Source organism: Capricornis sumatraensis, chromosome X (genome assembly GCF_032405125.1).
Source record: "Capricornis sumatraensis isolate serow.1 chromosome X, serow.2, whole genome shotgun sequence".
NCBI classification, from domain to species: Eukaryota; Metazoa; Chordata; class Mammalia; order Artiodactyla; family Bovidae; genus Capricornis; species Capricornis sumatraensis.
The window spans coordinates 85,036,099-85,046,813 of record NC_091092.1 but is presented as its reverse complement, the minus strand read 5'-3'; the positions used below and the strand labels follow the sequence as shown (position 1 = coordinate 85,046,813).

Here is a 10,715-nt window from a genome sequence, read left to right as displayed (position 1 = left end):
CAGTGGAGATTGTCAGGGACAGTGCATAGGTGAGAAACTTCATTGTAAGTAAGCAGGTGACTCAGTGTTTAGGAGATGGGTTATGTGTGAAACCGTTCATGCAAGGCTGCTGGATCAACTAAAGTAATGAGAGCGTGTGTGTGAGAGGTTGATTGTATGAGAGAAAATAGCTGTGAGGCCAGATGGGTGCCTGAGATTTAAGATACCAGAATGCGTGATTGTATGTATGAAAACTTTCTGTGAGATTAAACTAGCAAAGACTGCATGAGAAACAGAAAAAGTGGCTGCAGCTGAGAGAGCGTGAGAGGCTGTAATGTGTGTGTGCGTGTGCGTGTGTGTGCTCGTGTGTGTGTGTGTTTGTCTTCCTGAGCCTAGTGGCATATGGATGCAGTTACTACTCCAATCTAGCCAACAGGTTCAGGGACCATGGAAATATAAGAGAAGATGATGGTGAGACAGAGTGAGTGGAAGTGTGCTAGAGACCACTTCACTGTGAGTGAGAAGCGAGGAGTAAAAAGAAGGAAGTCAGCGCCACATGAGAGAAAACTGATGACTGAGCAGTGTGTGAGAGTGGAACATTTCATATAGTAAACCAGAGATTACATGCTGGTGAAAAACAGAAAATGAAGCTGAGCAAATGAGACACTGAGAGACTATGCGGTCAGTTTGTGCAAGAAGTCGGGGAGGCTCTACTTGTGTTTGAATGTACAGGATACTCTGGCTGGATGGTGTAAACAACTAAGATGAGCTGTGAGAAACTGTGTGTGTGAGACTTGCAGAGAGCCTAGTAACAGTTGTGAATTAGTGACTACAGGATGTCAAAGGGTGAATGAGGGCAAGTGACTGTGACACTGAACCTGTGACAGAATGACTGACAGGCTCAGGGTCTGTGAAAAACTCTAAAAGAGACTTTAAAGACTGTAGAACAAAGACTGGGCATGTTGAAAGCTGCTTGCAAAGAAATATGAGACTAGGTGACTAAGACAGTGTCTGAGACACTGATTGTGCATGAGTGAAATTCAGCCTAGTCAGGGACTCTAGGTGTGTGAAATGGGCATGAGTATGGAGAGGTGGGAGAGAGAGTGATCATGTGTGTTCAAGGAACTTCCAGAGGGACTAGCGGTGGCTATAAATCACCAAACATTTGTGTATATGAGAAAATGATGGCCCGAATGAGCAGTTGAAACATCAAAACGCATGACTGTGGGTATGTACAAAGCTGACCAGTGAGAGTCATTGTGGCCTTGGCTGAAGGAGACAGGCTAGATGACGTGACTGTGTGGGAAACTGTTCTTGAAAGAAGACCACAGTCAGGCTGATGTCAATGACAGCAACCGACTCCCTGAAAGAGTGGCTGAGAGAGGCTGTGTGTTCGAGTATGTATGTGATCTTGTTTGTATGTGGCTATGGTAGAAGCTGTAAATTCTGAAGTGTGTGTATAAATATGTAAAAAAGAAAAGAGATCTCAAGAGAGAATGACTGAAACTGAATTAGTGGGTGAGAGCTGGTGGATGGATTGTGCCAGGCTTAGGGGAAAGCTCTCTTCTGGCTGTCTTCTTCCTCCTCGGGCCCCTGGGTTGGCTTCTCCCAGTTCTCCAAAAGGTGAAATGCTGGACTTTCCCAGGGCTTAGCCTGGGCTTCCCTTCCCTCTTCGCACAAGCCAAGCCCTCTCCAGATTGTCTGATCCAGTTCCAGCACTTGAAACACTGCTTCTCCCCGTCATGATGATCACATTTTTACCTCCAATCCAGATTATTCCTCTAAGCACTTTTCAGAATCTTGAAAGCACTGTTTATTGCATTTACTTACTCATTCGGCAGATGTTGATTGAGCACCTACTGTTTGCTGGTGCCCATCCAGGCCCTGCAGATATAGCGGTTAATAAAGCAGACACAAATCTCGCCTTTGTGGAGCTGGCATTGTAGTGGGGACAACAGACAAGAAACAAATGCATCGTGGTGGTGTTGCAATGATTACATGAGATAAGACTCTCAGTCTTTGTTTAAATAAGAAATCTGCAGTCATTTTATTGCCTAAACGTGTGGGAGAAGATGAAAGTAGCGACAATCCTCTTCCCAGGGGAACCAGTAAGTAGGTACAGAGTTTAGGAATAAATGAAGTATCGATTATAACATCATTACCAGGGCAACAGATGATTAGATAAAGCAAGCAACCAGAATTACAGGTTTCTTGAGGAGTTTGTTTTCATAGGATAACAGCACTGAAGTCCTGGAAACTTAACAAGACCGCTTTGTTCAAAGACAGGCTTATGTTATCAGAAAACAGCACATCTGTAACGGATATGAATTGTCAACACGCCTTATCACCCGTAAAGTAAGACGAATATTCTTGAGAAAGCTCTGTTTTAACACACCTGACCGAATCAAATCATTCAACCTTGTTTTAATTTGCAGAATAGTGTTCCTGCATGGATGCAGAGGAAATGAAACATTGCCTTCCTAGCTTTCTTAGACTCCTTTTTGTTAATTAAAAAGATTTCTGTTTTTAAAGCAGGCTCTGGAGTTTCACTCATTAGGCTTATTTTTAAAAAAAAAAGGCTCTGTGGAGCTTAGGCTGAATTGGAATTAATTATTAACAGTAAAATAAGGACTACAACAAACAGTTTTCCTACATGAGACCCACAGAGAAAAGGGTCAGGAACTAGAATGATGGTTCTTAAAGTGTGGTCCCCGAACAGCAGCATCAGTGTCAGCTGGGGCTTATTAGAAATTCACCTTCTTGAGCCCCACCTCAAACCTATAGGATCAGAAACTGGGGTGGGCCCTGGCAATCTGGATTTAACGAACCTTCCAGATGATTCTCATGCGTACTTAGATTTGAGAGCCTCTGGGCTAGAGAGTGACAGATACTCTTCTGTGAGGGAGGTGACCTTGTCTCCCTCTCTTAGAACAAGAGTCCTTTGAGGGCTAGCATTTGGGGCTTCTTATTGTCTGCTCCATCCAATGCCCAGAACAGCCCTTGGCACCCAGTAGTTGCTCAATAAATGTTTAATCAATGTATTTAACAAACAGCACCTGCTGTATGCCAGGCACTAGGCTAAGGACTTTTAAATACCTTAACTCCAGATCTGCTCAAAATGCCCTATGATGTAGGCTGTGTATGGGTTGGGGAGGGGGGCAGTTATTACCTATCCAAGATAGTTGATGGAACATGGCCAAGCCAACCACCCCCTCCTTGGGACCTGAAGGTACCCCCAGCTGCCCATGAGGCAGTGGATAGCGCCAGTTCAGTCCTGAATTCTCCCCGCACTCTTGCCACTTCCCCTTCTCACTTCCTTTGTGCTGACCTCCCCTCAACATTGCTGACCACGAAGAACTTCACTTTCAGGAAAGAGGAGGGTGGTGGTGAAGGCAGGATGGAGGATGAAGCAATTACCTCGATGCCCGCTCCGCCCAATGAGGCAGGACACGCTGAGCACACCGTGCTCTCTTCACTAGTGTTCAGCACCCCCATGGGGTTGGCCCTGTCATTGTGGTAGAGGGCATGCTTTTTATAGGTGGGGAAACAGGCTCAGAGAGGTTCAAGTGACTTGTTCAAGGTCACACAGTAAGGAAGTTCTATCTTGCTTCCAACTGCCAGGCTGCATTTCCCCCTCAGAACTTGTCCAAGGTGCATTGATTGAGTGCCCATGGGCTGCTGGGTGGGGCCTGGGGTGCTGGGGATATGGTGACAAACACAACAGGACCTCACAAGAATGAGGCAGGAAGTAGGGAGGGGAGAAGAGAGAGGAGGAAGCTCAGGGACAGAGGTGGCCAGGAGAGTTTGGAGCTGAAGAGACCAGCACAATACCCTGCCCTCCCCCCACTCCTCCCCTCCCACACTGCCCTTCGCCCTCCTAGTTCCTCCTGCCCCTGGTTCCTCTTTTCCACTAACTCTGGGAGCAGGCTCCCATAAAGCCAGGCCTCCTCCCTGGCGGGGCTGCAGGGGTACAGTGCTCAACATGCCCGCCCAAGCGCAGGCCCTGCTGCTGCTGCTGCTGCTGCTGCCACTGCTGCTGCTCACCCCAGCCACAGGTAAGTGGGTGGGGGTCCAGCTGGCCCCCAGGGGTGCCTGGGCCCTTCACAACCCTGACCATGCTCCCCCACCCTGTTACAGGCTCAGACCCTGTATTCTGCTTCGCCCAGTATGAGGAATCTACGGGCAAGTGCAAGGGCCTCCTTGGGGGAGGGGTCAGCATGAAAAACTGCTGTCTCAATGCTGACTATGCCTTCCAGAAGCCTGGCAGCAAGCTCTGTATGGCATGCAGGTCAGGGGGAGCCTGGGGTTTGTGGGAGGCAAAAAGGACTGTATGCGGGGTAACACAGAACTTGGGCTCTTGCCTTCTCTCAGATTCTCCAGCATGGCTCCAAGGCCCTGATCACAACTGTAGCTCCAGGTCTCTCAGCCTCGGCTCTGTTGACACTTAGGGGCCAGAAAATTATTTGTTGTGGGGGGCTGACCTGTGCAGGGCAGAATGTGTTATCGCATCACTGGCCTCCCACTAGTTATCAGTAGCAATCTGTAGCAACTCAAGTGTCTCCAGACAGGTGAAAGACCCCTCCCTGGTTGAGAACCAAGATGGCTTACACATATTGAGCACTTCTTGCATACCAGAAGCATTGTGGGTGGGTTGCTGCTCGGCTATTTCTGAGGGTAGCTCAAGCCCTCATAAATGGTGATGACAGCTCATAAGGCATGTTCATACTGTATAGATACATTGCAGGAAGGGAAGTGTTTGGGCAATTCTGAGGGCAACTCCAGGCTCAAAATTAAAATGACACTTCACATTCATCGACTACTTCCAGCATCCCAATTCACTGCAGATGTTGGGAGTAGTAGAGGATTTTTGAGAGTAGCTCTAGTCTCTTAATCATAATGCCTGCTGACATATATTGAGCCCTTTCTGTATGCCAGACATATTTTCTAACTGCTTACTATATATCCCAGATACACCACCAGATACACTGCGTATATACCAGATACACACAGCTACAGGGATGTGTAGCTTGGGGATTTTTGAAGGCTGCTCTAGGCCCCTAGTTGTCAACAGGTCTCATCTGTTTAGCATTATGCCATGGTGGGGGTGGGGTTTCTGAGCTCATTGGGATGATGGCCGCTATTTATTAAGCACTTCCTGTTTGCCCGCTACCATGCATAGTTGTGGCCTGGTGGGCTTTTGACAGCAGTTCTGGGCCCTTAGTCCTTATCCTGTTTACTGCATGCCTGGCACTGTCCTTGGGAGACTTCAAAGGGTAACTCCAGATTCCTGATCATGAAGGTAAATGATAAGTGTTTACTGTGTGTTCTCCTCTTCCTGTTCAATCCCCCAACATCACTAAGAGGTAGGTACTCCCATCATTCCATTCTGCATACATTTATCCTGCATTCCCGCCTGTGCCTACACACAGTCTGGTCCCATATACCATCCTTGCCAGAGTGGGACGTGTGCTTCTCCCTACAGGCTCCCACAGTGGTCACCGTGGTCCGCATGGAGCCCCTGCTCAGTGACCTGCACTGAGGGCTCCCAGCTGCGGCACCGGCACTGCATAGGCTGGGATGACCAATGCTTCCCCGAGAAGGTGGAGCCTGGAACCCTCCAGTGGCAGCTACAGGCCTGTGAGGACCAGCCATGCTGTCCTGGTGAGGAGGATCAGCAAGGCGGGCGAGCACTGTCAGTTATCTGGCACTGGGAACAATCAAGGCAAAAGCCCTGAGGGTGGGACTGTGCTTGATGTTTGTGAGGTGTCAAGGAGGAGGCCAGTGTGGTTGGAGTAGAGTGATGAGAGGTGAGGTCAGAGGGGGACTGACCCCTGTAGGTCATGGTGAGGATATCCGCTTCTATTCTGAGTGATGTAGTGATGGCAGAAAAATGTGATCTGATTTGGCTTGTGACAGATCCCTTTTGCTGTTAGGAAGACAAACTGTATGCACTGAGTAGCAAAGCAAAGGGGCCAGTGTGAAGGCTACTGCAATAGTCCAGATGAGCAATGATGGTAGGCCAAGTATGGCAGAAACTGGGGGGATAGGATAAGCTGATGTGGGGTACATGAGGAAGCCTGGACCCCTGAATAATACTACCACCTCCATCTTGTTCCTTCTTTTCTCTTCCACAGAGATGGGTGGCTGGTCCGATTGGGGACCCTGGACAGCTTGCTCTGTCACCTGCTCTAGAGGGGCCCAGATTCGTCGTCGAGCATGTAATCGCCCCACCCCCAAGTGTGGGGGCCATTGCACAGGAGAGGCACAAGAGTCAAAGGCCTGTGACACCAAACATGTCTGCCCCAGTGAGTGAGGGCAACCCCTGGGCAATGATGCGGGCACCCAGGGTGGGTCCGGGGGTTACAGCAGGGAACTTCCATGTTATGAAGACTTCAATATGCATGACCACACTTGGTATCTCCCCACCCCTACCCCATCACAGCACACGGGGCCTGGGCTGCTTGGGGCCCCTGGGGCCCCTGCTCAGGCACCTGCCAAGGTGGACCCAATGCAGCTGTGGAGAGACGAAGCCGCACATGCTCTGCACCTGAGCCCTCCACACAGCCTCCTGGGAATCCCTGCCCAGGGTCAGCCTATGAGCAGCGGGTCTGCACCAGCCTGCCACCTTGCCCAGGTACTGGGGTATGAGACCTCTGCTCTTAACTTACGTGGAGATTGCTCTGACATTTCAAGAGACAGAGATCTGAGACCATGTGACCATGGAGCTTTTCATTTGGGAGCAGTCTGCCTCATGGGTCTAGGGGCTGAGTCAGGGAGATTGAGGTGGCCTTTCTCCTCACTTCTATCCTCCCAACAGTGGCTGGTGGCTGGGGGCCATGGGGTGCTGTGAGCCCCTGCCCTGTGACCTGTGGCCTGGGTCAGATCCAGGAACAACGGACATGTGATCACCCTGTACCCCAGCATGGGGGCCCCTTCTGTGTCGGTGATGCCACCCGGACGCACGTCTGCAACACGGCTGTGCACTGCCCTGGTCAGCACCCCAAGATGCCCGATTTCCATGCCTAAGGCGCCTGGCCATCTCTGCTGCCCAATTCCTGCTGTTAATGACTTGTTCCTGCCTCTAATCCCTCCATTCCTGGTCCCAGTGCCTTGATTCCATGTCTGATCCCCCTTTCCCACATCCAATCCTTCCCACTGTCTTCCTCAGCCCCCATTCCTTCCTCTGAACCTCCTCACTGACTCCCTTCTTTGGTGCAAGCCCAGCTGCCCCTGTCTCTGCAGTGAATGGACAGTGGGGGCTCTGGGGAGAGTGGAGCAACTGTATCCGCCCAAACATTAAACACATCAGCTGCCAGGAGATCCCAGGCCAGCAGACACGCTCCAGGATCTGCAAGGGCCGCAAATTTGACGGACAACGATGTGTTGGGAAACAGCAGGATATCCGGCACTGCTACAACATCCAGCGCTGCCCCTGTGAGTGCCCCCAGGGACCATGCTGCGAGGGTGGGGCAGCCCGTGCAGGGACAGGGGCTTTCTGACTCTCTGCTGCAGACCCCATGTCCCTGAAGCCTCTCTCTCACAACCCCCCCACCAAGACCTCTAATTCTGACTCAGGAACCTCTCCCCTCTTTTGCAGGGAAAGGCTCCTGGTCAGAGTGGAGTACCTGGGGATTGTGCATACCCCCATGTGGACCCAACCCCATCCGCACCCGCCAGCGCCTCTGCCAGGCCACACTCCCCAAGTTCTCGTGAGTGAGGGGGCAATGTGCCTTGGAGGGGGTTATGATAGTGATATGTCAGGAGATAGGGCAGAGGGTTGGTCACCACCAAACAGGGCTTCTGTCACTGGGTCCAAGGTGCCTGCCTGGCTGAGTGCCATCTTCCAGTTGTAGGAAGAGGGGAGAAACTAAAGAAGAAGCTGAGAAAGAGGATGTTGAGGGGAGAATCAGTAACATCTGTGCCCTTCAGTCACTACTTCAGTCACTCAGCCATTCTCCCATTCACTCTGTCCTTCTTGTGTCCGTATGCTTTGCTTCCTCAGTTACCCAAGCTTTGATTTGCCCATTCAGTCACTCATGCCTCCATTCACCCTCTCATTCCCTCTGTCACCTGTGCCCCAAGACGCTCTAAGGCCTTTTTGGCAACAGTTGCAAACACACAGAACCCAGATCCCATGGGTTCCCCTAAGGGATCCAGGCCCACTCCACCCTGACAGAAGACATCTGAGGAATGGTTGGCATGTTGGGTCTGGGTCCAGGAAGCTGATTGGGCCTCCCCTGGCAGGAAGGGGTTGGGAAACACTTTCCCACCATCAAAACTGTGTGAGCAGAGTCATGGACACAGGTAATAAGCTGCCTGAAATGTTTCCAGATGGCCAGGGTGGCCCAGGTGTTGGAGAGGGTTAAAACACTTATCCTTTCCTTATTTCCACGAACATCAAACTACTAGGTTAAGTGGCCTCTTCCCAACTCGTGGAAGGCCTGCCACCTGGTCATCAGGTGTGGGGTTTAGAGTGGGTCTGGAAGAAGCATTACGGGTGTTGAATGGAGGCACAAAGGACTTGACAGAGGGAGGGAGTGAATGGAGAAAGGACTGATTGAGAGAATCGTGATGGGAGTGAATGGAGGAGGGTTTGCCTAATGGAAGAAATAACCCAAGCAAAGACCATTTTGGACATGGGGCTTAGTCTAAATAAAGTGGAAGAAAGAACTAGAGATTGACCTGGGGGGCAGAGATTTGGGCCCAACAACAAGGCTTTGAATGCCAAAGCAAGGCATTTGGATTCTTTCCAGTAGGCAATGGGGAAAGAAAGAAAAGGTTTTAAAGGTAAGAGATGGTAGTTCATATCAATAATTACCAACATTTATTGAGCACTTACTGTGTACCAGACATGACTCTGAGCACTTTACTTGAATCAACTCATTTATCCTCAGCCCAGTGAGGAGAGTATTATTATTCCCATTTTTCAGATGAGGAAAACTGAGGCACAGAGGAGATAAATTGCCCAGTATCTCCCAGTTAAAAATATACATATAAATGTATCCACTCAGTAAGAGTTTGTTGAACGCATTCTTGCCTTCCCTGAGCTTTTCCTCTTCATCCCCTCCCCGACTAACGCACCAGGCCCACCGTTACCACAGTCGAAGGTCAGGGTGAGAAGAATGTGACCTTCTGGGGGAAACCGTCGGTACTGTGCGATGTGCTGCAGGGGCAGAAGGTGATGGTGGAGGAGAAACGGCCATGTCTACACGTGCCTCCCTGCAAAGAACCCTGAGGATGAGAATTCTTACATCTCTCTGTTCCACTCTGACCCCCTGACCTCTCAGACTTCAATAAACCAGCCTCTTTCCCAGGAGTGGGGCCATAGCATCTTCTAGGCCAAAGAGCGCAGCACAGGCAAAGTCTCAGTGGCCTGTGGTGGAAAACAGTATTTTCCACTGTGGCCATGGTGTGACAGAAGTGAAGGTGCGTATCCGAATACCCATCCCTGCTGTAGCCTTGATGTCTGTCCCCTTGTCTGTCAGTGCCCCGGGGCACCCAGCACGTCCCTCTGCAGAGCTCTGACTTACGAGCTTTCTGATTGGCTATATGCCTTGCCAGGCACTTTCTGATTGGCTGGCGTGCTTGTTTTCCTTCTCCCTACTAAAGGCTCCCTCAGCTGGCAAATTCCGCGTCAATCCGGCAAAGAGGCGTGGCTGGGGTTGGAGCCCCACAAAGCGAACATCTGCGCCCACCCACTCCCAACAGCCCAGCTCCAACACCACAATTAGCGGTGACAAATAGCTCCTCGAGGCGGAGGTGGGGGAGTGGGGGACCGAGGAAGTGCCTATGAGGGGCTCTGAACTGGGACAGTAGCAAAGAGAAGGTATAGTCAGCATCTGCCAGGAGGAGCCCCCAAGACACTCAGACACATTTCTTTAGGATTTGTTCATTCATTCAACACTTATTAGCATCTACTGCATACTAGAGCTAAGTCTGGGCTTCCGGTGAAGGAAGGCTGGTAGAGAGGACAGACCAAAATGGGATTCGAACATTTATTTAACATTTATCAATGCTTACTGTGTACTAACAATAGCGTTGGACATCATGGGAAATGGGGAAGAAGAGTCAGAGCGATATGTATTTCCCCAGTGAAGGGAGCAAGGATGTGTGCCTGGTAGTGTTTTAAGACTTTCCATAGCATGAATTCATTTAACCCACAACGAACATATGAGGTCAATATTATTATCTGCATTTTACCCAGGAGGGAACAGGCATAGAAATGTAATGGGCTAGACATTTGGGAAACACCATGCCAGGAGCAGAGTTTAGGAGTTTGTCCTGTGAGTGGAGGGGCGCCTCTGTGTGGGAGGCTTCAGATGGGAGGTCTGTGACACCCAGAGTCTGTCAGGCTGCTCACTTCTCTGGGTCAATTTTCCCTTGTGTAAAATGGATCAATTGATGGGTAGGGGTAAAGATGAAATCAATGAATATTAGTTATCATAAGAGGAATGAGCCTAAGTGAGGGAGTCTGATTGCTACTGCAGGGTATGAGAAAGTTATACGTCTATAAGAAAGTGGAAATTTGGCTGTATGTGTATATTATGAGGCACATATGTTTGTGTATGTGTGATAGGAAGACCTGTAGGGTCTCTGCAAGAATTAAGGATATGTCGAGTATGTGTGGAGTGCATGTGAAGTTACAACTATGTGCACCATAACAATGTGTGAGTTATAAGGGTGTGGGGGTATATGTGTGCATATGCTCATACACACATACACAGGTGGTGTGGATA

The 10,715-nt window shown here is 49.9% G+C and overlaps 1 protein-coding gene across 1 annotated transcript; it reads left to right on the top strand.

Moving 5' to 3' along the window:
- The first annotated feature begins 3,919 nt into the window (after positions 1-3,919).
- On the top strand, positions 3,920-9,268 carry CFP (complement factor properdin). The gene is made up of 9 exons (XM_068962709.1): positions 3,920-4,034; positions 4,117-4,267; positions 5,462-5,640; positions 6,114-6,284; positions 6,422-6,613; positions 6,797-6,970; positions 7,222-7,413; positions 7,577-7,688; positions 9,064-9,268. Exons 1-9 carry the CDS (start codon positions 3,962-3,964, stop codon positions 9,212-9,214), a joined length of 1,395 nt encoding a protein of 464 aa, XP_068818810.1. The 5' UTR covers positions 3,920-3,961; the 3' UTR covers positions 9,215-9,268.
- Positions 9,269-10,715: the final 1,447 nt, after the last annotated feature.

Excerpts from the sequence above, each read along its gene's own strand:
- CFP (XM_068962709.1), top strand. The coding sequence starts at position 3,962 with ATGCCCGCCCAAGCGCAGGCCCTGCTGCTGCTGCTGCTGCTGCTGCCA. Across the intron at positions 5,641-6,113 it reads GGACCAGCCATGCTGTCCTG|AGATGGGTGGCTGGTCCGAT; the intron begins GTGAGGAGGATC and ends TCTCTTCCACAG. Across the intron at positions 6,971-7,221 it reads CACGGCTGTGCACTGCCCTG|TGAATGGACAGTGGGGGCTC; the intron begins GTCAGCACCCCA and ends CTGTCTCTGCAG.